The 26,386-nt window shown below is 42.5% G+C and overlaps 1 protein-coding gene across 4 annotated transcripts in view; it reads left to right on the top strand.

Moving 5' to 3' along the window:
* The window catches only part of LOC103568830 (hybrid signal transduction histidine kinase I), a 49,101-nt gene that overhangs the window by 1,582 nt on the left and 21,133 nt on the right, over positions 1 to 26,386 (top strand). Inside the window, exons 1-3 of one of the 4 annotated variants that reach the window (XM_053741931.1) lie at positions 14,280 to 14,735; positions 16,639 to 16,812; positions 23,960 to 25,533. In XM_053741931.1, the coding sequence (XP_053597906.1) occupies positions 24,319 to 25,533 (1,215 nt within the window). In that variant the 5' untranslated portion in view covers positions 14,280 to 14,735; positions 16,639 to 16,812; positions 23,960 to 24,318. Of the gene's footprint in view, positions 1 to 14,279; positions 14,736 to 16,638; positions 16,813 to 19,806; positions 20,514 to 21,620; positions 21,699 to 23,959; positions 25,534 to 26,386 lie in introns of those variants that run through there. The other 3 variants (XM_053741929.1, XM_053741940.1, XM_053741933.1) reach the window with 3 other exon arrangements.

The raw sequence follows: 26,386 nt of genomic DNA, 5'->3' as shown, positions 1-26,386 counted from the left end.
GCGTTTTATAACCCTCGACCGTGCTCCTCCGGAGGCCTGGTGAGCCCCTCCCAGAACGAGGGGCGAGAGAGAAAGAGAGTTGTGCGTTGAATTAATTTGCGCTTCGTCGAAGGCCTTCCGTTCGTTCGTTCGTTCGTTCATTCGTTCATCGCACAGTACGTTTTACTTGCACGTCCTATCTCACTCTTTCACTCACTCTTTCACTCGATCTCATCTTTTCTCCCCAGCATATTGTGTTTCTATCTCACGTGCAACGCTCTCTGCTCTCGCATCTTCTCTACCCCATACTCGTTAAGTATTCGTGAGCGCTCCGTGCTCTCGCTATTTTTTTCCCTTCCGTTTCTGCTGGTTTCCACACTCCACCGATCCTCAGTACACCCAGCATACACTGCTTCGTATTATAACTATACCTACAACTTCTGTCGACTCGCCTTTCCCTTTACCGCACGTATCGAATTTCGTTAATCCGCCTTTTTAAATATATTTTTCACGTACAAAATGACTTCTGGTGCTTCTCAATTTTTGTTCACTATTTTCTTTTATTGATGCATGCCAAATAAAACCAAAACCACCAACAAAACTACACACCGCGGACGATGCATGCACTAAATTTTAAATACACCCAGAAGAATTTTTTTTACTCTCACCCCTACTTCCACCCCCACCTTTTTTTTTAATCCACTTTTGTTCTATCAGGTATTCTTTGTATGATGTGAGTTGCAGTGGCTTGCTACGAGGTATCTAGAGAGCTCGCTATAGGTGGCTTTAGGTGGGTAGGTAGGTAGGGTAGTTAGGTATTGTTGAGGGTGTTGACTGGTATTCAGTGCAAGTTACTCGTCTGCATAGAGGCAATGTATATATGTATATCACATCTTGAACACAGACGAGAGTATAGCGCAAACACGCAGCGACTGGTAGCAGTGGAAGCATCGCGGATGAATAGATCCGGGCTAAGCCTCTATTATTAGCAGATGGTAGATTGTATCGATTTTTTTTCCTTTCTACATACTACGGGATATGGCTGTGCGGAGTACTCGCAGCACGGAGGCAGAGAGTAGCCGTAGCATACAGAGAAGAGAGCCCGAGAGCGCTTGTGTTCTTCGTTTGACCCTCTATCCTCGCTCTCTTGAACCTACCGCCGAGCACTCACTCTTTCGCCATACACATACCCTCTAGCCAACAGCTTCCCCCTTTTCCGCACTTTATGCCCCGATAAACGCATTCCCGCGGCAATTACCCGCCCGGGTGCCAGCGTTTTAGGGCATTAATTGATTCTGGTCTCTCGCTCGGGCCAAAAGAATTTTCGGCAGTACTCGAGCTCGCTAATAGCTTCCCAAATGTCTTCATCAGCACATTATGAAACCCCATTATTTATTTTCCCGCCTCCTGAGCCCATGTTTATTTTTATTTTCACCATTCATTTTATTGACCGAGAGAAATTATCGAATGATAATAATAATAGTCGTGAGTATGAAATGCGGAAGGAGATAACGGTCGACAGAGTACGTTGGTGACCCCAGGAGCTAAAATACAACCCTCGAGATCGAGATTCCGTTGGTTGAGCCACTGCTCTGTTGGTGCTGCTGATTCTACAAGCTGGACCGCAGCATCTCTCCAACTGGATGGGGTAGTTTCCGGCAACCGGACTTATATAGCCTCGTGTTCTCATCTAAACTCGAGCCACTGTGGTGTATGTTGGACCGCTGGGACACGTTGGAAATGAAATCTAGCGTAAGACCAGCGGGAGTTGTGCCACATTAAATGTTTCATCAGACTATACTACTTCCACTTTTACCATTGTACCTTATTCTTTTTATTACTTTTTATTTTTATATCTTTCGTATCCGTCTGCATCCTATAAACTCCCCTTCGATACACTCCACTGGTTTTCGTCGCTGACGAGTTGTTGTTATTATATTTTTAAATGCCCGGACATTAACATATTTTTACAACACACATAAACATACATACATATATATCACATATATACATATATATATATCCAAGTATCCAGACTACTTGGACAATATTTATCGATCCGCTGATCAAAGCACGTATTAAAAGACCCAGAAATAGATTTCTGGCAATTCTATTCGCGTGTATCAGCAGTAACAGCACCAGCAAAAACAGAAGTCTACCAAAACACCATCACCAGTACCAGCACCAGCACATCAGAGAGTTTCCTCTGTCGCGGCCAATGAACTTTATATAAACTTAGCGCTATACCTGCAGCAACCCAATTACCGTTTTATAACGAGGCGAAGAGAGTTACTTGCACGTCGTTCGCGTCACCTATAACGACAAATCCTACCCCTGAGTAGTCTATAAGTCAACTGCTTCTCCCTTCTCCTCTACTTCTTCATCTTCTTCTTCTTCTTCTTCCTCCTCCCCATGCTGGTGATGCTCGATGGTGTTATTAACTCGGGCGCTGATGAAACTTGCTTGTAAAGTGATAGAAAAGGAGAATAATCCTAGCCCCGCAATATCTTAACTCCCGTATACATAACTGGTTGTTTGTCTTAAAGTTGGTGGGTATCTTGGATCATTAATTATTGGCATAATCGCCGTTGAGGATTCGATAAAAGTGTAGCTGAATAATAAAAAAAAAAAAAAAAAAAGATATACTAACAAGTAAAGCTATCAGGGCCGGCTGGAGATCGTGAGGTAGATCCGGTCGAGATTCATCTAATAACAGTAATGGTAGGGTGATCTGATAAAGTGTAGGACGATGCAGGGAAAGGGTAGGGGGGTAGGTAGGCACCCAGTGGAGTAGAGTAGAGTAGAGTAGAGTAGAGTATTTTAGCCCGAGGGTAAATTCACCCTCAGTTACATTAAGAGAGCAGCTTATCGATTCCCAGTCTAGTCTTTACTTATTTGCTAAGTTGATGATGCACTCGAGCAACGTGTTTTTATTGTTGCGACTATAACTATCATACTTTTTACTCTGCCCTGTAATTAACAGGTTTGGTTGTTTGGTCCCAAGGGAGCGTGGTCAAGAGGTTATAATGCACGTCTATATTATATATACATGTACATATGTATAGACATATGTGTGTGTAGATGTGTTGGTGTGTGTTATCGATCACATCGGAAATACCTCAAGCTGGAAGCCACGAGCGAACTGCATGTGCATTATACATGGACGTAATTGCGTAGCCACATGTATCCACGTAGTAGGTAGCACGTAGCACGTAGTACACAGGGAGAGCATGAGAGAGTGAGAGAGTGAACGAGCATGAGAGAATAACAGGTCTGGGGTGTGGGATTGCATGGCAACGGCAAAACCTGCTCTCTACCGTTCGCTCTGTGTAATCCTGTTAGAGACTTGAATCACCGAAAGCACATTGGGCGAGCTAGTTTTCCCCTAACTGTTCTAATTAATATAAGGCTTTCCTACCCAATCGTTTCGCCTCCTCTTTGTTGTCCTGTACTTTGCCACTGGGAGTGTGTGCGTTTGATTGTGTCCCGGTGTGCCGAGCTCCAGTCCCCCGGTTCACTGATGATCAGAAAAAAAATATTTAAAAAACTCCAATTGTGTGTTGGCTGTTTGATTTTCGACGCACAATAAAAGGGATGAGAGGTACAATAGGGCATTGGAAAGGGTGTCGAGGTAATACACCTGCTGTAAAAATGTTAAATCAGCTGTAATCGCATCAGGATAATGATGAATGGAATTTTTTTTACTCTTCTGTTTCGGAGCTTTCACTTTTACCGCGGCGCAGAGACCCAGTTGATGGATGTATTTATATTATCAAATGTTATTACACAAGTGATATCTCAATTTCCGATGACATTGTATTTTGTACGTTATATATATATATATATATATATATATATATATATATATATATATATATATATAAATATATGAGAGTGTGGGTTTGTATATAGAACTTCCTGAATAACACAGCCAATAATGCATTGCGATGTGTCGGCTGGTGGGCGCGCATTGCTGATTCCAGCGACGAAACGCCCGTAATTACATCTTCATTAAAATGATGGTCGAGCGTGTGCTGCTGCCGCGATGGAACATGCAACGCGGTATTTCGTCCCAGTAGTGTAGAGGCACCAATGCGCCCAGTCCGACCCAAGCCAGACTGTCGGCGGCACTAAAACACATCCATACATTGCTTATATATATATATATATATATATATATATATATATATATATATATATATATATATATATATACATATGCCTGTGTCGAACATACGCATGAGTGTGTGTGTGTTTGTAAGCTTGCTTGCAGCTGTACTAGAAGTGTTGGTAAAGCTACATGTTTTAACTCACCCTCCAACTATATCATGGTTAACTGCAGGCATACGTAACTCTGCTGCGACGAATGAATACTTGTCACTAGATACCATAGGGAATCTGCTGGTAACAATGATCATAGTGCCGCAAATATTTTTCCGTCTCGCTGATCATCTGAAAAATTTTACCAGCAGTTCTGCTGCTGCTGCTGCTGTTATTGTAAAGCTGAGGCTGAGTCTGATGCTGATGCTGGGACTGGGCTGAGGCTGGGGGAGAAAATAAAAAGCTAAAAAAAAAAAAAAAAGAAAAAAAGAAAAAAAACAATGAAAGTTGGGATTGTAATGGATAGCGACGAGTCTGCAGCATTCACGAGATTGATCGTAAAATTCTGTTGAATATAGAACCGAGCCAGTGTTCGAGATGGTTGATGATGGCGCTGCTACGGAAATTTTTAAAGCTCCGTCTACTCTGCTCTATATTCCTATATATTCCTCTACATCACTGTACTCTGCTGCAGACTAGCACTAGATGCACCGGGTTCTAGGTAGGCAGAACTAGGCTGGAGGGTTTGAGGCCGCGCTTGGACACGCCCGTTGCCGAGATCCTGAATTATGTTCCAACCAGGGAGCTGACGAGCGGTAAATTTCTGTTAAATTTTCCGCAGTCCAAAGCGGCGAATGAGCGACGAGAAGACTTGAGTGGTAGTAAGCATCTGAGTTGAGTGGAGCAGAGTGAAGCCGCTCGGCCCGTTTCGAGACCGGAAAACTAGCACCCAAGAAGAGAGTACCCGGTGAAACGCGGCGAGCAATTGCATTACGGGCTACAACTGAAGTAAAGGTAGTCGCGCTCACTTAATTCTATTTCGATATCCAACTCCGCTGTCATTTCTTTTACTCTTCTTGTTCTTGTTCTTGTTCTGTCAGCAGTAGTGGTGCTGCGGGTGCTTCTATCTACCGAGTTACCTTCCGCAAAAATGATATTTTTTACTCCACTTAGTCTTTTTGGATTATCAATTTTCAGCCACTTTTCCTTCGTTTCTCCTTTGGCAGTGTCTCTTTTGTATGCGATTTGACGTTCCTTATTCAGCGTACGTACCCAGGCACATTTTTATTCCTATCATAGGAAATGTATTTTTTCCTTTTTACACTTCAGACCTTGCATTTATTTGATTTTGATCTCGAGACGGGGAAAAAGGTGTCGGAGTGAATGTACATAGCCGTAGATATACCTATATATATGTATATATTTCTGTACATGTATAGGTATGTATATATTTATGTATATATATATATATAGGTGTATAGAAGATGAGAGTCCAGATTGTGCAGGCAACTCGATCAGCCGTTCTATAATGAAATAAGGCCTGTAATGGCCTCTCGCTGGAGTTCCTTAACTTGGTCCGAGATGACTTTGACGTACGGTGAAACCATTAAACTCTCAGACTCAGTTCTCCAGGGCTCCGAGCTCCGCTCCCGTCGACACAAAGTGAAAATGTTTAGTCGCAGCTGGAGATACGACACTTCCGGAATTATTTTATGGACCCAGTAGATGATGATCATTCACCACAAGGATCCATCATGATGTGCTGCACGGTGGGTAGATTCAGACGAAAAAATTAAAAACTGTGAAAAAAAAAAAAAAGATGAATAAAAAAAAAAAAGGCGTATAAAAAGCAGCCGTCTCTCATTTTCCCAGAGTGCACTGGGATTTTTCATCGCCATTAGTGACTGTCACTTGTGCCTCTTCATAACACATTCCATTCCCACTCGGTATTTTGTTTTGTCATATATCCCATTCACTATATATATGAGTCTATATTTATATCTATATCCACATGCCCACTCATCTATACACTAAACTCATCAAGTTAAAATTGACAATTTTCCATGGAGAAATAAAGCAATTAAGTAAATAAGAGTAAAAGAGTATAAACAGAAGCATCGATCACCGATTGGCAGTACCTGCTGGAACTTTCAGCCCCTTTGCCCTCCTCTCCATTACTCATCTGCTCATTTTTTTATTGCTTCTATTTTCAGTCTTTTTTTTTTTTTTTTTTTTTTTTTTCATTTTATAAACTTTTTTTTATTATATTTTTTCCTTTATTCGCTCGACGAATTCATCCCTCCGGTGCAGCTCTGGCGCTCGGCTGAGCCGTTCTATGTGCGATGCACTTTCTCTCGACTGTGCTTCACTCGGGTCTCTGCTCTCTCGGTCCCTCCAAGTTTCACACACTCGGGCTTGATGTTGGCTCTCATCCAGAGACGGGTTGCGATTCGATCTCTCTGCCACCGCCACGTTCTCTGTTCTCTCCTCCATCCATTTGCGTCTAGCCCGACTCCAGGCATCCTCACTCGCATATCACCCTCGTCCTGGTCCCGTCCCACCCTGCACCCGACACCACCCAACGGCATCCTCAGCTCTAGAGCTCTCTTGACTACGGACTAACGCGAGCAAGTTTTACACACCACGGACTCATGCCGGCACAGATAGCTCCACCCCCAATGCAACCAGCCGATGTCTCTGCTCAGCTCAGCCTCCTGCCATGCTTGCTGTGTGTTATACTGCTACTGCTGCTGCTACAACTCGAGCTTCGAGGCGTCTACCCACCGCGTTCTCCGATATCTCATGCATTTTGTACTATCATCCTTAACATTTCCTCCCCTTCGTTTGCCTCCGAGATTATTTGACACTGCAGATATTTTTATCCTCTAGTCCGCGTTCTTTGCTCTTACTCTTTCTCCTTTTTCTTGTTCTATATCCCAACAAATGTTTTACCCTTCTATTTATTATTTTATTTTTACCTTTCCGCATTTTTCGTTATTTATAGACCTACCGGTTGAGATTAAATTTTTACAATTGCCACGAAATAGTGCGACGAGGTCGCCGCGTGTGTGTCTATTACGTGTGTGTGTGTGTGTGTGTTTGTGTGTCTCGGCTAGACAGGAAGTAAATAAAAAAGATCAATGGTGATAGGTGAGTTGAGTTGTGTGGTGGTGGTGGCAACAGGTTGAAGCTCCTCGAGGCGTCCTCAGCAGTTCCAGGTGAAAGAAGAAAGATGAATTGACGTCTTCTGGCTCTGTACTCTGGTTCTATTACTCTCACTCACTTGTTCGCGCACTCACTTACTCACTCGCTCGCTTTCCTCTTTTCACCGCCAAAGTATTTATACATCCGCGGCCCGCTGAGTTTACTCGTCGACGTTAAACTCCAGTTAATTACGAGCGACCGTCGGGGGTTGAGTATTTCCACAAGAGCTAAATGTCAGTAGATGCTGAGAGTTGTACATGCAACCATAAAATATCAAGTTACAAGACTTATTCTCCATCTTATTTTCCCTCTCCCTCTACTCTTTATTTACATCTCTCGCTCTTGGTTCTTTTTTCTACTTCTACTTCTTCTTCTTCTTCTTATCCTTATTCCCTTTACCCTCTTTCCTCTTTAACCAGCACTTTATACCCATCGTCAGTCGCTGGGGATATTCTTGATGATGTAGTATTACTTGCAAGCTTTCGATAATTAAACGCAGTATAATTAATTGTTATCCGCACCCGTGGAGAGAAGAAAGATGTTATTGACGACTTGCTGCTGTGCTCTATTTTATATGTGCCTCAACTCTGCAGAGCCGGAAAACTTGTCGAGTTCTAAGTTGAGCGTCAGAAATTAATTGCTTTCTTTCAGACCATTTTTTCACTGAAGCTGAGAAAAAAAATACCTCGGAAATTTTTTAATTATTTATCCAGATATTTTATAATTTAAACAGACTATCGGACAATATTTTAAGAACAAGGCAAGACAATTAACTATAACATATCCTGTATAATTATTCCTCGACCTCGAAAAGCTTCTCACGTTTCTCGGGTTGGACATGCGGGCCGCCGGAAATTGGCCCTGGAGCTGAGTAAAGGGGAGATAGTAGTTCCGATCGACCCTTCCGATTATATCGGACGTAGCTACCCCATCGCCAGAACCAACCAGTACAACATCGCCCATCTATATCTATACACTCGTGTATTTTATCTTTTTTTTTTCTTATTTCATTTTACTTTTTATTTTTCTGTGAATCGTTCGTTGCTCTGACGAAGCCTTCCTACTCTGCTACACACTAGTCCTCGTCCTCTTGCTCTCCGATAATTTCGGCTCAAGCTTTTATTCCCGGGATTGGATTGGAGCGACGTTGGAAGCAGTGAACGCCGTCGGGAACCTGCAGTATAGAACCGAGGGTCGACAGCCAGAGTTGGGATTGCGTGGGCATGTAGGGTGGGAATTGTTGCTGCCGCGTTACGCCAACTCTACTCTACTCTACTCTACTCTGCAATACATACACAGATATTTATATATATATACAACTTGCTTCAACTCCCAGTATTTTCCATTGCCGTCCTCTATCTCAGAATCGTCCCTCGGTGAATCTAAATCTCCCGGGACCGACCCTGTGTGTATTTTCCGGACCGAGGAAATCCCGTTAACTTATTAGTAAGTGGGTTCATCCCTGTATTCTCGCCTCTGTGCAAGCGTCGAACCCGGTTCCTGGTACTTAACGTCTTGCGTGACGTTTCGTTAAGGATGTTTACTCTTCAATGCTCACACACGCTCACACCCCGTTCTCAAACCATAAATTTTATTATTTTTATACTTCTTATCCTTACCCTTATATATAGAATGAATTGGTTTCCAGCAGAGCTTCGACAACAAAAGACTAAATTTATAATTTAAAAATGATAAATTTAGCGGGTGATTTTATATTTATTAATTAATATGAAACCTTTCAGGTCGTTTTACATTGACACAAGTTAACGGCTTTTCGACTTTTGACTTTAGCTTCGGGGTTTAGTTATTTGATGGTTGCGTGATACAACTACGCCGCCATGTCGACGACTATTAACGAAAGCCATCACAAGAGCTCAAGAATTTCTACGGGTTTTCAGTAAAACGACCGACCCATGATTATAAGCATGTGCACTACAGAACCTGGTTATTGGTAAATATAATATATATATATATATATATATATATATATATATGTATGTAGAATGGAAGGTAGGACGAGTTGTGTTCGAAACGAAAAGCCACGACGGTTCATCGACTCTTGTAATTATAATTCCCCACGTCGGCTCGTTAGCCGAGTTCGCATACGACCCAACAAACGGGTGCAGTCGCGCAAGTAATATTTATTTTTTTTCTTATTTTTATTTTATCTGACGTCGGGAATCCAGATCATAATAATAATAATAATAATAATTAAAAATAAATAATTGTTGAAGGTGGTCAGGAAGCTCTCATCGATAGAGAAGTTGATATTTATAAATTAAAAGACCTCGGTTGAGTCATTAGCGAGTTATTAATTAAAAAATGTCTATCTGTGATGGAAAAATTTCCATAGAATGGAAAAATGTAAGATTGGATGAATCGAAACTGGAGATGGTGATAAGTTTGTTTTGTATGGATGAAAAACATAACGGTGATAAGAAAAAATAAAAACAAATATCTGTGCGGGTTATTTTCCGTTGGCGCTTGAAACGCTTGAGCAGGAAGTACACTAGAGAACGTGATGCAAGGCTGGCGAATGAGGAAGAAGAGACTGGATGTATATATGTATGTATATATGTATGTATAAAGAGCGCTGGAAAGAGCAAGTGGATATCTCGGAGTAGATCGAAGGGCGGAAGTCTTCGAAGTAGGGAAAGTTCGAGACGGTGGAAACGTGTGGGACGATGTCAAGCATCCCTAATGACAGCGACGAGGCTATGATGCTTCCAGCTTCCACCATCACCATTGTCATCGATCGACATTTTATTTTCTTTCCTCTTTTATATCTTTACTCTGAGCTCTTATTGTAGTCTAGTGTTAATATAGATTTTAGGTTTTATTGTATTTAGTCACATAGCCAAAGGTCTATTATCTGAAACAAGAAATGGACTTTGGTGGGTTGAATGTTGCCAAAAAATATTTTTTTTATTTCAAAATATTGTTTAACATTTTTAGCCTCAATGTCTTTTTCTGGGTTAAAAATTTCAAAATTAAATGATAAAAAATTAAACTCAATTTTTTTGGGAAAATGAAATAAAATTTTAGTAAAAAAATTAAAAAGAACAATGAGCAGATAGTAAGGTGGATTGTGTTGATAATAATTAAGTGTTTGGTATTAAAACGATTTGTTACATCATACATCGAATTGTCAATATAGACTCACGCCTGTTTTAATTTGTAAGCGGAGGGTAAAGTCCGGTCGTGCGAGTGAAATTAAACTTAATCGTTCGAATTAGTGTCGGTGAACCGTTGTGGGTGACAGGAAAGCGCGGAACAATCGAATGGGTATTGTAGTAGAAGCTGTCGTTGAGCCCAAAGGCATAATGCACATCCCAGTATATCCGTCAGAGCTCTACATACATTTATATACCTATATATATACATACATATATATACATAATATGTGATTCACACAATAGATGTGTATAGACGAACCCACAGCACATATAGAGCTAATGCCCGGGCACGTCATCGGGTATCGGTAGCGCGTATCGAGGGGGCGCGAGAACTTGCACATCCCCTTGAATAGCAGATCCAGCGGGCGGCCTATTCGCGAATGCTTTGTAGCCCCCATCGGCGTTGTTGGTATGGGGGAACAGAACAAGAGAACGTGTACACGGGACGTTCAAGGGTTGCCGGAGATATGTACATGGACCACAGCTTGACTATTACGCAGTGCCAGTGCACGCATGTGTGCTAGGGATGGTGGTGATGATGCCAGTTGATGCCAGGGTAGTAGTAAGTCGGTGTGCTCTTGCTCGGCTCGATAGGAGTCGAGGACTCGTATTCCCTGTAGGCTTACAGCTGTCGTATATCCGACACCTTCTCCCTTTTATTTCGATAAAAAAAAATCCTCCGCTCATTCAATCGTATTCTAACGCGCATTAATCACATTACTGCGATGCGTTCGAGTACGAATTATTTGCGGTTTGTTCTTCCATTTCGGTTATTCTTCTTTTATTTTTTATTATTACTGTTATTATTCCGCTTCTCCTTCCACTCTTTACTTTTCTTCTCCTTTTATTTTAGCTGCGAGATTTATTTACGTATCCGTGGTTATGAGACAATAACAAATTAATGCCATGCATATATATCTATATACATATATATACTTGCTTTTTTCCGTATAAATAAAATTTTAACTCATGGAAATTACACATAAACTTTTATATAAAATTCGTAATTAGTGAGCAGTGAAAATATAAATAAAAATTTATAATTACAGAAAAGTTACAAGAGTACTTGGAAGAAAGCATTAAAATTTTTAGCATTTAAACGACTTTAATTTTGATTCATGGATAGAATATACGATGCTCATTCCTCATATTTATTTTCTTTTTTAAATTTTTAAAAATATAATTTTTGTATATTTTTTTATTTTTAAAAACCGCAAGTCGCGTTTGCGCTGTATCTCGTCATCGGATAATCGAAGCTCGTAAACTACCTTACGGGGGATGCGCAATTTTCTATTCGCCGCACGGCTATTACGGTTATTTATTTCCTGAAACGTGAGGGACGTACCCGTTTGCTAGCAGCCGTGGTCGTAAGAAAAATTAATGCGGTTGCTTACTCCGATAATTATCACGTTCTATTCAAGATTTCAGTTACAATTCTCGGACTTTTTTTTTAATTAATCCGTAACATCTTGCTGCTGTCGGTAATGTATCAGCTTCAACATAAACACGAGCTCCAACATCATCATCATCATCATCATCATCATCATCATCACCATCATCATTATCATCATCAGCGACGAGAATAAAAATCTAAATACCGTTGCCAGATGATTACAAATTAATTGCCCTGTAAAAATAATTTACACAACACACACTCACACACGTTATTGTACAAACAATATAATCATGTCCCGGTCGTCTTGGACTCATTAGCCAGCGACTTAGCGACTGTTTCTCATTGCGATGTACCGAGTGTCCCTTCTCGAACCAACTAAATAACTAACTCATGTTTTTTTAATCGCAAAACTTGATCCATAATTCATCGAGTTGAATCTACGAGTTTGCGTTCGACATCGGCATAAATATACAGTACAATGACGTCTAAATAATATCACCCGATAAATAAAAAAAAAAAAAAAAATGATGGCTCGACTGGTGAATAAATTAATTCATCAAAATATCCATCAGTGAACTGTACGCACATTTACAATAACAATAATGATGATAATAAAAGTAGTAATGAAAATAATGATAATGGCGATGCATAAAAAAAAAGTCTGAGATCTTTAGCGTTCCATTTTTAGCGATCCGATAAAGAGGACGAAGTAAAGTCGGATTCACCAGACGTCAGTACGAAAATACGCGCAATTGAACTTTTCAACCCCTCTAACGTTGTGGTGAGTACTTTCTTCCCCCTTTTGGTTGATGCCCGTTCCACAGAGCCGAGTAGAGCTAGAAGTCTGGAGCATAAAACCAGCAGCAGTGGCAGCAAAATTCGTTATCTCACTCTCACTCTCTATTTATGTTGCAGTCTCTCTCTCGGGCGTCGCGCGTTCCATTTACCACGTCGAGGTCTCGAGCAAACTCCTCGCTTGACTACTAACGTTCAATCCTACTCCTCCCTCATATCCACCCTCTGCCACTACCGGGTCCTTGGCTCTTTTGTCACAGGCACCTTTGTTCGCGCTGTCCCACTCTATTTCCCACCTTCTTCAACTTATTCTTTCACTCCCTTGCTTCTGCTATACTACTTTCATCCCACTATTATAATTCTACATATATATAGATGTATGTATACATAAAACTTATATATATATCTATATATTTGTATAGATTTATAAAGGAACCAGCACATCGTCACTTGGTCATTTAAACGTATTCACACTCGGAGATTGATATCTTGTTTTTGCATAAATTTCAATCCTCATTTGTAATTCAGTGTCTGGCGGACTATTTCACTGAATATAACTTGAATTTTCTCACTGGATGATATCTCTCTGTCTGTAATGGGAAAATGGGTGACAATTCTGTGTATGTATGATAGACGACAATAAGACGACGGCAACTACATAGTCGACGAAAGGACCTCAGAAAATAGTTGAGTGGTCTCGGATCAAAAAAATTGTTCCGGATCACTAGAGATATCAGCGGAGAATAGAAAAAATATAGGATAAAAATAAAATATATATAGACATATATATAAAGAAGAGATAAAGTAAGATGAGAAAAGAAAAAGGACATTTCTACCCTCAGTATATACACCCACGTATTGAGAGATAGATGACATACGTTTTGTGGATAGAGTCTTTCACCCGAGAGGTCAAATCTGACAGTCCTTTCTCACGCGATGACCACTATACCACTGCTGGCTCTCTGCTACTACATTACTACTACTACAACTACTACTACTACTACTACTACTACTACTACTACTGCTGCTGCTACTGCTGCTATACAACAAAAATACGGTATCCCATCCGTCCTCAGATCAAACCAGAATTGAACGGCCACCCCTTTCGATCTCTCGAGATCTACTCTCAACCCCAGCGATTCTTCTCAACTCTCGCGGGACCTTAGCTTGACCGTTGTCCAGTTCTCAGCTACTACTACAACTACCACTGCTACTCTTGCTGGTACTTCTACTTTATAGTACAGCATCCACTGCTTTTCCTGCCCTCTTGTCAATTTATTCGCCACCAATCTCTTCCTTGTTGTGGCGGCCCGTGAGAATATACGGGAATCTAAAACTGGTCCATCGCGAATTATCATCGGAGGGGATGCCAGCGTCGCTTCATCTTTCGTTAATTCTTACGAGACGCCAGTCTCTGTTATTTCGTCAAACCGATTACACAATATTTACTATAAATACCTATACATTTACTTTTTTTTTAGTTTGTAACTTTTGTGCAGTGGACAACTCAGTGTTTTTTTTTTTTTTTTTTTTTTTTTTTTGATTTAACAAATCTTTCATCTCTGGGAAATTAATCTCATGGATAGAAAGATTATTTTCTGTTTCAGGACTTACTCGACTCAATAATTTTTTTTTAAATTATTATTATTATTATTCGAGCCCAGAAAAATAAACTAAAACCAATAGATTGGTTTTAAATTTTCACGAGTCAATTAAACAATAAAATTTCTAGCAAACAATTTGTTTGGTCAATATTTCTCTGAGATCGAATAATAATATATAATTATATATATATAGCATTACATCGTGCAGTGGTACTACCGCTGACACAACAATTATTTTTTCTAGACCTGAAGAACTTTACACGACCATGTGGTGTGAAATAGTGGTGTAAATTTTTCATCCGTGTAATTTTAACACGGTGTAATCTACTTTTCTTACACCATTCCGTATTACTTGTAATTTTGATTAATGAGCAACAAACGATCATTTAATATTAAATAGTGGGCTAAATATAACACCTTTTACACAAAATTTTTACACCGAGAAATTTACACTACACCAGATCAAAAAAATTTTTTCAGGTACTTAAAAATAGTAATATTTAATAAATGTTTAATTAGTTAATGCGGTGTAATCTCCCGTGATTAAAGTTTGACATTGTCGGTGGTGTTGGTTGATACACAGGCTTAGCACTTAAGACTTTGCTAGTTAATATTTTCTCAGAACTCTATTTCCTCAGTGTAAGAGAAACAACTTTTAAACTATTCCTCACTCTATCGGTTATTTTTTCGAGCTCAACTCTTCCTTTCCAGGGCAATTTACCGCATGAACAAAATTCCCAACACCCACTGCCGCGATCCTCTGGCAGGTCAACCGCAGAGTCAACTGGGCGAGAGCAAAAGGTCGGGCTTTAAAAATAAAGTTAAAAACACAAGTAAACGACAAACTTTTACGTACAAGTTACAGTCGGTTACATTTCTGTAAAAGTAAAATGCACATTCAGTAAAAATATATCTAAGTGAGAATCTAATTTTGAATATCATCAAAAGGCCAAAAAAAAAAGTTTAAGGAGCCACAGATAACCGCTTTTCCGATAAAGTGGTGAATCATTAAGAGCCATCACTCGAATCTTTAAAAATCTACAGCCTCGTTTTTTTTTTTCTCCATCTTTTATCCTCTCGACATTTTTTTTTTCTCTTCTCATAACTACCGCGTATCCTCGTCATTCTTACAAAATCCCGGAAGTAAAGTTTTCCCCGGCAATTTTCTTAGGGCTTCGGTTTAGTTGCCACTCCAATACAGTTATCAGGGTGTGTTAGTGACAGTGTGTACATGACAACGATACTTTTGTCACACGTATACCAATAAAACAGTATATCTGCACACATGTGGCGTCAGCCCAAGCACCATAAAGTGTCTTAGCGAGTGTTTCAGGTTTTATAGAAGTTCGTGTGGGTGTGAGAGAGTGGCGTTATCGTGACGACGTAAACTCCCCGGCGACTGGGACTGCGAGGCGGTAAAAGAGAACCAACTACCAGTAGGTGGAGAAGTTTGCGGGCAATACAGTCCAGAGGAAGAGCGAAAAAGACAGATAGGATGAGTCGAGTGAGGAAGTAAGGGCGTGGGAGTGAAAGAGACAGAGAAAACACAAGGCATCGGGTCAGTGTGCGGACACGTGAATGCGCCGTGTCGTGTTCCAGTTGGAAAACGACGTGAAGAAGGAGTACATAGCAGTACGGATAGGATAGAAGTACATAGCGGTGTACAGAGTGAGAGTTAGTATACATATATACATATATATAATATAGAGAAGTAGAGGAGTAGCACACCGAGTGAGAACACACTTGGATGCTTCTGCGAAAGCCAAGAAGCTTTAATCCGTTGAGTGTTGGCGTAAGTCCAGAGGAACGTGGTGAAACCCGCCTGCTCATGGATACGTCGACGAGCCGTGCGATCCCCTCGATGTCCCAGTGATTGGTGAGGAGAATGTAATTAGTGTCTTTGCCTCGAGACTCTCTCTGTTCCGACTCGTTTTCTTGCTCCCTTTGGCTCTTATATATATATATGTATATATATATACATACATACCACTACATGATACTGTTACCACTACTAGAACTCATACCTTCAGTAGACTGTACGTAAGCTGGCTCTATGTACTCTATACTCGGTTTAATCTATGATCGCTGGTGGATGGTAGCAGCTACTGTACTGCTGTACTACTGGGCGTCGGGCGTCAGGCGTCGGGCGTTTTAAACTTACTCTGATGTTACGTGCACGACTTGCCGTCGGACGGCTTGTAGACACTGTGAGATATTACTCCTCCCGCGTTGCTTTCTTTTTGTATGTCTTGTATTTCTGTCTATGCATCTATATCTATATCTATATCTATATCTATATCTATATCTATGTGCAGTTTAGTTTGTTTATTTATATGGGATTTCAGTATGTTTTTTTCTATTTATATGGCCTTAGCTTTTTTAGACATTCAAATTACCGAAGGGATTTCGTTTATCGGCAACACAATCGACGTTGGGTGGATAATGCCAGGGAATGTTTTATACTTGCGACACGACAATTGGTAGACCCTTGGGATGAGAGTAGCAGGTAGCAGATTAGTCGGCTGAGAAACTCACGAGTCAATTCTTCTTTGTGTAGGTATGTATAAATTGAGTAAGTGTTTAAGTTTGTGTATGTGTGGGTTTGTAGTATATTGTGCTGTTAGATTGCGCAAGGTGCCGTCGGCTCAGCTCTGAGCAGTCTGAGAACACAACCGCATGTTGCGGGCTATTTTAACAGCAGTCGTATTATATTGCCCACTCACTCATACTCTTTCTTTATTCAGAGTCTCTGTCTGGGCGATGCCAACCCTTCTCATTATCCCCCGTTAATGTGGGTATTTAAATTTAAAACAAATCCCAAGGACGCTCTGAAAAGTCTAAAACACAAAAAGTCTCTTATGTATACATATATATGTATGTATATTTATATATTTGTTTTATATTTTCAAGCTCAATAAGATCCGAGAGCAGAATTTATTTAAACTGTACGTCGATCCAGATGCTCATGGGTGAACAAAAAATTTAAAAAGAGTCGAGTGTAACTGGGGTTTTTGTGTGCCATCGGTCAGCACTCGAGAAGTCACTCGTCCATTTCTTGGCCGATCGATATCACTCTTTCTCTCGACTACTCTTAAACGACATGGAGCCGTATTACTACCATTGGCTTGAGTAGAGACCGGATGAATGGGCGCTGTCGTTGATTGGGATCATTGTAGGGGGTATTTTATCCGGCAAACATGGACCGCAGTGCTGCTGTGTACATATCACACACACACAAACCTACACACCCATAAAGAGATATATTGTATGTGCGTCAGATGAGAGACAGACAAAAAGTTACGGAGATGAAGTAGGGCTCGCCAGTTGGCGGCTTCAATGCACACATATATGTACACATATATATATATATATATATATATAAATAGTGTAGTGTAGCTGAAAGCTGAAAGCTGAAACGGGAGAGCTGTTCCCGGCTCACACAGCATAGCACAGTAGACCCCCTTCAGAATTTTAATAATCCCGGCCCCCATGTATGGGGTCCCCTTTTTTTTGCCTCGTGCCTGGTGTTATACAGCACCCGCCTCCTGCCGAGCAAATGTTCCGCCGTCTCTTTTTCTTCCATAAGTCGGTCTTCGTCTTGTGTAGTTTTATAATAGCTCCCAATGCAATTCACGCATGAAACACATACACACACATACACACATGCTCACATACCGCTCACTCTATTATATGATGGGTATGACGAGCACGCGGTGACGAAGAGGATTTTCCAAACGGTCGAAAATTATTTCCGCTCAATCATAAATTTTTCTAGTATTGCCGCGCGTGAGATTGAGCGCAAATGACGTGAAAGCGAGTACGAGTATAGAGAAGTAGCACCAGCAGTAGTGGTGTATATGTAGTAGTATAGATATATGAGTATATAGATGTATAGTGTGCAGTAATGGTCGAGTTATATGCTGAGAACGGGTTTGTGCGATACGAGGCATTTATCTGTCAGCATGTGTGACGTTGAGAATCGTTGAATCGTTGGATCGTTGATAACTCCCTCGGGTGCTCTTATATAGAGCTATAGCTTGGCATCGCGTCGCGTCGCGTCATGCAGCCATTTCAGCGAGCTTGCATCGAGTCACTACGTCGTACGTGGAATTCAAACCGTTCGCGGAAGTCGCCCGGATGTTTAGAACACTTGAGCGACGACAACGAGCAACCAGGCTACGGCAGCCGCGATGAAGACGATGCGAAAAGGGGGAACGGGAGCAGCACAACGTGGAAATACGTGGGAGAGGGCTGATGGAGAAGTTTTGGCGTACCGAGGAAACATCTGACGACTCGTCGAGTAGTTCAGTTTAGACTCTTACTACTGAGGGAGATAGACAGAAAGAGGGAGAGAGGGAGAGAATGAACGAGAAGTGAGAGGCCGGATTGAAGCTGTTGATCGATATCGATCCCGACCACCGGGAAATTCCATCGAAAAGCCGTTGGCAGCCGGAGGGTCCAAACGATATGCTTACCACCACAAGCGCGTGCGCGGGGGGGAGGATCCAAACTTGTGAGGGAGCGAGAACGACCAGACGGTGGGATAGTATCACGAAGTCCCGGAGAAGGATAAGAGAAAAAGAGGTTCCGCGCTTGCGGAAGAGCATCGGGGAGTTAGAAAGAGAGCAACGCCGTCTAAGTATTGGAGCCGATATTTGTATGTACGAGTAAATTTCAGTGTGCTTGGGAGTAAAGTATACACGACTGTTGTATTTAAATGTCTGTGTGTGTATGCTTGTTTCTGTGTGTATAAGGGAAAGAGAGGGTGGTCCGATTGCTCGGTTGTCTGAGTGAGACCGAGTTCCGCCCTCTGTTCAACTCGGCCAGGCTGAGCCATTGGCGTAGTAACCGGTACAACTGCTCTCTGCTTAGCTGGCGTGGTCGCGTGTATTAACGCCAACACATGCACGCACGTGCGCGCGATCACTTGGGGTCCCGGTCCCGGCTTTACTTACTGTACTGCTGCCAATACACCATGGTTCCATCCTGTATAATGTATATATATATATATATATAAATACTTTTGTATACATAGATATAGTATTGTATTTTATGGTATGGTATGGTATGGTATAGAAAGCTGTGCCGTCCCGTAGTGTGTCCGTATCGTACGCTTGCCACCCGCTATCCGCAGAAGCAGCAGCACAGCAGCAGAGTATAAGCATCAGCATCAGCATCAGCAGCAGCAGCAGCAGTAGTTTCAGCTTGGCCGCCAGTGTCCCACCGCACGGCGAACCGTTTGCACTCACAAGCAAAGCGATCTTCACAAAGCAAGACAGAGAGAAGGAGTGAACTATTCGTCCCCTCTACGTGGTCTCCGGCGCTATTTCCTCTGCCGCCACCGCCGCCGGCACCCCCTCCACTTGGTCGCCGCCGACACCACACTCTGTTCGCCGTCTCGCTTACGCACCCGGCACTCCCTCTCTTGCTCTTTCCAGCGCGTGCTCGCTCTCTAGTATAGTATACACCCCCCGCTCACCACCGCCGCCGTCAAACCATCGGCAACTTCGTGTCACGATTCGTGAGCTCTTCTCTCTCGTAACGTTGTCGTTGCTGCTGCTCTGCGGTGCTACCTACACTCCGGCGTGTCACCTGATCGTGGGACACTTTTCGCGGGTGAGATACTACTATACTTTACTACCGGCCAGTCAGCCGTTCTCTTTTTCTCCTTCTGTACTCCTTCCTTCGGCTGCTCACGCACACAGTCCCTCGACTACTCACGTTTAGTCGGTACACGGCATCACACACCATCCAGATCAGCTCCGCGGTTGTGTTTTTAAACGACTCCGAAAATTTAAATCCTCTGTCATCATTTAGTATCGAGTGATCACACCGATGACACTCATACGTGTCGTGACTTGGCTTCTGCTGATGTGTGCTGCTGCTATCAGAGACGACAGTTATAAAAAAATAATATTACTATCAACAATAATAATAATTAAGTTTCACGAGTGACAACAAGTTGTGACAACAGAGACTACAGTACATTGTGATTTACTGAGTGACTTTGCTAAGTTTCCGCAGTACAACTGCTGGATCTACACGTAATCCTCTTGAGAAGTTGTATGCATAGACATATATTTTTTTTTTCCACTTTATGACTTTATTATTTATCGTGCGGTGGTTGTGCGACTGGATTATTATCACAAGTACTGATACGTATCATAATCGTATCATCCGCGATACAGATCTCTGTTTAGTGCCGATGGCTGAATAAACTTAACAGAGATCGACGTCAAGTGCCGATACATCACACAGGTTGGTAGTGGTTTTGTTTTATGCGTACTTGTCACTTCCATTTGATCCCAGGTCCTTTACGACACTACAGCACATACACTTGACTACATATTTATCCATATATACTCCTGTACAACTCTGAGTACTCGAGTGCCTTTAAAACCGATGGGAAATCCTTATCACTCGGGTTATATGTCTGTATCATGGTTTTACGTTTTTTGTTTTTATATTTTCTGGTCCGTTATCGACATCAGACTACGACAGTCGGATATTCGTTTTAGTTTTTTTACAACCGGTCGTTAACTTGCACGGCATGAGTTCTATTCCAACATTTGATATCCTTGAGCCCTCGGGATATCGTTGGAGGGTGTGAGGCAAAATCGCGGGCTTTAATCATAAAAGAATCCATTATCGGGTGTAAGACAATGATCCGGGTAAATGCCCAGGCGTTTTATCAAATTTACCTTTTTTACGAGTGTTATTTTCCAGGCGAGTCGATTAATGCAGACGACACAATACATTCTATGCATATATGAATGTGTAAACATATATATGGGTGTAAAGTACCAGCAGCTGCGGGACATTAAGAGAAAACCTACGGATAATTAATGCAAAACAGTGCAGAATGGGTTAACGGTATTGCAGAACTGAGAAACCTGAGGATCTGGGGATAATAGGAAAAGTGGGTATCGGATTGGATCGGGTATGGATTGAACGAGACTCGAAAATACGAGGCGGCGGTTACGTGTTCTTAAACGACCGAGGAGAGGACAAAACGAGAGATAGATGGGTTGGTTAGTTGGTTGGTAGATGGATAGATAGATATAGAGATATAGATAGCAGATAGTAGATAGGAAAGGTGCACAGAGGAGCACAACTACACGGGATACGAGTTGTGTGCTGGCGTTCCGGTGCCCGGCACGGGACGCGTCCTCTTTCTCACTCAGCCGCAACTCGCAACACCCGCCCGTTTGGGAATTCAATTTACTGCCGGTCCGTGTACTCGAGCTCGACGCCAAAATCGTCTAACTGCATCGGGTATAGAGAATTGCTGTGCTCTAAACCAGGGTGTGTTTCAACGTTTACGTGGCTTTTTCAACGTTACTCGACCTTGCTACCTTCTGTGCTCAGTCAGTCGTGTTAAACGTCGGAACATTCTCACCATACGGCTGCTGCTGTTATTTTTACTCCGAAATATTTCCCTCGGTAAAACTTTTCATATTTTATTTTTCCACATTTGTGTGCATGTCGGGAACGTGTATTCTAGTATTTTAGTTTGTTTTTTTTTTTTTTTTTTTTTTTTTTTTTTTATTTATTTATTTTCTTTTTTACTTTATTTCTTTCTCGTTCCGACTCGGCTGTTATTTTATTTTTTGTGGAACACCGAGTTACAGTGCATAAAATATTCAGTCGATAATTTTGTTATTGCGATCATACGAGTGAGAATAACTACTGACAGAGAGTATAACAGCGTAGTAGAGAGAGAGAGAGAGAGAAAGGTTGTGTGAGTGAGTAAAGTGTGAGGGTGGGTGGACGAGGAGTCTTTTGTCACGGCGTATCAGTGAGTAGGCAGGAAGCACGTAGCGTGACACCGCAGTTCGTTCGTGGTCGCGTTCACGGGTACCCGACGGCTTATGTTCACGCAGTACCAATGTATGTATGTGTGGATTGACGTACCCACGACACATATGCCCAACGAGCCTGTATGAGAACTAGCTCGCGTCATAATACGTCCCGCGTGCTCAGCACAGTGTGATAGTATACGTGACACTCGGGCTACGCTACATAATACACTGGCAATGGCTCTGGCACATTGGGAGCCTCGAGCGACGGAGCGAGATAAAGAATGAGAACGAGAGCTACTAACTGGAGAGACCCCACTGTCACGGGCCGCTGCTCCGAGGACCACTCGCTGCTGCTGAATCCATTGTGCTGATAAATTATTTAGATCTTTTCAAATACGCCACTGTCTGGCCCCGTTTGATTCTCCATATGTTTAATCACAGCTCTGGAGGTGTGTCGTGATAATGCCGACGAAAAAACTGGGGAGCAGAGTTCGTATTTTGGAGTAAACTCTGGTGTGTAAATGCGGATGTGTGTGGTTTTAAAGGTTTAAATGCAACTATGAACGGTGATCGATCATGCTAGGAAAAGAGTAAAAGCATCTGGGGAAAAAAACGAGTTATTTTTGGTGCTCTGACAAGCGACGCGCGAACCATGATTGCTTTTATGGCTCGAATTTCTGGGCTTTATAGTGCACCCACCGAGATAGAATGGAGTTCAGCTGAGAGTATATGGAGTATATAGTACAGAGTGGGTATGGTGTAGGTGTGTATGTTAGTATGCATGCATGCATGTGTGAGTACGGCAGTAGAGAGGAGTAGAGTAGAGAGTATCAGTTATTTAGCTCGCTCGCTGAAAGTGACTGCTACTGCAACCGACGAATGATATTCCTCTGACAATTTTAGCGACAAAAAGATTTTAGGTTGAAAAGACATGGGGATATGGCGTTGAAAAATCCCGAGAGAGTTTTGAAGCCGGGTGTCAACGAACCGGTTTCCCAATTTGCGCGAATGTTAAACCCGAGACACTCGTCCCGTCTTATTCGTAGTCTTGAACGTCGTTGTCGTCGGCACACTACCACTCTCATCGCGGTATTTTTCTCACCTTGCGAAACGGTTTCGTCTTAACGAAGCGAAATTTTTATCCGCCGCAGGGCGCTCGTTAAACTTTGACTCTCGTTCCAACCGGGACAGTGTCATTCCAACCGACGACCGAGGAACTTCCTCTCCTTTGCCGTACACCCGACTATATACTTATACATATACATATCTATGTATATATATAAATATATATAGCTGTAGCTTAAGGAGTTTATATACATATCCACCTTGAGAAGTCGTTTACTGAGAGGCGAGGGAGGGTCGTAATTACTACGTCGAGACTGCTCTGCCAGGGTAAACAAGATTTTAGCAGTTCCAGTACACATCAGTTCAAGTACAAGTAGACGTAGAAGAAGAACCCGGAGAAGTTGTGCTAGTGGTAGTAAGAGCATCCAATCCAAAGTCACACCCTTCGACACTTGCTATTTAATAAGTCAGAGCCAATTTGCTCGGTTTAATTCCACACATTATATTCCCGCGGTTTATAATCAGCCCCTCGGTGTAGTGTGGCTCACGCGGATCACCCATCACCCAGTAGTCCTTTCCACCCCTTATATATTCACCAGCCAAGCCACTCATACTCTTTATCTCACTCGCTATAGATATATACATGTATATATGTATATATGTATATATACCAACACTACTGTACTATTATAGAGCTCTTGACGCTGTTGAACGGACCAGACCATTAACGGGAGCCACCCCTTCCATTTAAACGCTTCCGCGCAGTGTAATCGGCTACTGCTCAGTTAATTTTTCTCATCACATTTTAACAGTATTTTTTTATTATATTTTTTTCAGAGTTCAGCGGCGTAAAAAGGACCTTCAACTGTGTAGCTACAGATATATAAGCGCATGTACATCAGAAGATAAAGATATCTTGGGACAATCCGAGATTTCGATTCGAATCATCAGAGTTCTTGAGCGGTGAAATGTCGTTAAATCGATGAAGCGGCAAAGCCACAAGGATACTGTGAAAAAAAACGAGCTGGTGGACGGTGTGAACATCAGTATCGTTGATACGATCTACGTCCATTTGTGTGACTTAGCAGCGACGGCAGCAGCTGCGAGAGAAATCGTCTGGGATTAGAAAGAGCGAAAGAACTGAGAGAAAAGAGAAAGAGTTAATCGAGAGAGTGAGACGGCATAAAGAAAGAACAATGGCAAGCGCGACTATGGGTTTACGTCGTCGTGTACCAGTCAACAACAATCCACCGACAGCGTCCCACCACTCGACGTCAGCGAGTAAACGCTCGAGGTCGGAGAATAACAACAATCCGTCCCACGGTAATCTCAACTCATTGAGTGGCGGACGAGACGAACCGACTGCTAAGAAATCTCGCGGGAGCGGATTGTCCAGTAGCAGAACTAATGCTTCTTCCAATAACAGCAATGTGGACAACAACAACGGCCACCACGGATCAAAGAGAGGATCTGCGAGCTCGAAATCCCGAGGTAAAAGTCCTCTACAGACTACTGGATCATCAGTCACGACACCAGTCGGTTCAGCTGCATGTGCAACTGTGGGACACGAGACTGGGGATCTCACTGGAGGATTTAATGTACTTACTCCCTCGCCTTGGTCTGTTCCAACAAGTCTCTCGGCCATGTCAGGATTGAATGTTTCTGGCGGGCATCAGTCTGGTCTCTGTACCGGCGGATTAACGATGCCACCGTCAATTCCTTACATGGCGACCTCGATGGCGACCTTCGTTGGTAATGCCACAAACCTAAACAAGAACTCGTCAGTCTCGTACCTCGATATATCCAACATGACTAGCGGTTCTCTTGCCGGCAGCTCGGGATCCTCATCATCATCATCATCAACAACAAATGCCACGAGCACTGGTAAATTAAATGGTTACGGTTCTTCACCGAGCGGCTGCAACAAAACGTCCGGCGGTATGGCGGAAACAAAGTCGAACAACAACAACAACAACAACAACAGCAACAACCCACCAGTCCCCATGGCATTTCCCGGCGTAGTACCCAGCCCAGGAATGCCGTATGGCGTCGGCAAGCTCACTGCTTCCCAGTGTGAGCCCGTTAATGTTCCCGCTCCCGTTAAGTTTCAAAACGACAGCATGTACAATGCGTACCAGCCATGGGTCATTAAAACCTACGGTGACTTGGCCAAAACAAAGACCATAACTATTAAAAAGTACGGAAGAATTCTACGCACGTTGAGGGGTGAAGAGGTCAACAGCGCAGAGAACAGCAAGTTTAGATTTTGGGTTAAGAGCAAGGGGTTTCACATCGGCCAGCCGGAAGGATACGATGCAAAACCAGCGGACAGGATAATCGGTCGTCATGCTGTCACAAGTCCGGGTTTAGACCCGCCTCTATATGTGCCCACGCAATTGCCACACAATAAGGTAAGCAACAAATAGAACCTTGGATTTTTATCATCACCTTTGTCTATACTATTTGTATTATGGCGTTATTGTATTCTACTATTGTTATTATTATTATTATTATTATTTTTGTTGTTGTTTATCTTTATAATACCGAGAAGAGTCGTAAAAAAAGGAGCGTTAACGTGACCGTAGAATTTTTGATAGCCGAGTAGAATAATTTTTCTGATCCTGGCACTTTATTATGGGTAAGCCAGTCGACAATGACAACGTGGCTGGCGACATCTCCCCGTAAATTTATCCTGATGCTGCTGCTGGTGCTGCTAGTGGTGCGGCTGCTGCTGGTGCATGTGCACATCCTCTGCATCTCACTCGCTCCCTGGGTGGCGGGCAAAGGCAGCGTGAGAGAAACAGCAAACGAGAGAGCGCAAAGGACAGCAGGTCCGGTCGGCTAGTCATTAGTCACTTTCCGAAGCAGAGGCACGGACAGGCTGTGCCGCTATTTTCTCTCTCAACTGACTCCCGGTCTCTCTCCCTCTCGGTTTAATTCTCGCAACTCTACTCCATTCCACTCGATCCTCCATATTCCATCCACGTCTCGCCGTCTCGCATAACCTCTCCCTCTTACCCACGATGGACTGAATTTCTGCCGCTCGTGTTCGCCTCACGGTGCTAAGCCTCTCACGCGTCTATCTTGATTGAGAGGGAGAGCGTCGCCTGCAGCAGGGCCTCGAACAACCGACAGAGACAAAATATGGGCGTTATAGGCGAGGTTGCGTGCAAGAGAGAGACCTCGAGTGCTTGTCATTGATCGTCCCGACTCTACGACTCACCAGCCGCGCGCTAAAGGTCCCGTACAGGGTATACCTATATA

The sequence above is a fragment of the Microplitis demolitor genome, chromosome 1 (genome assembly GCF_026212275.2).
Source record: "Microplitis demolitor isolate Queensland-Clemson2020A chromosome 1, iyMicDemo2.1a, whole genome shotgun sequence".
Lineage (NCBI taxonomy): Eukaryota > Metazoa > Arthropoda > Insecta > Hymenoptera > Braconidae > Microplitis > Microplitis demolitor.
Note: the sequence above shows the minus strand (reverse complement) of the source record. Positions and strands in the feature narration are given on the sequence as shown.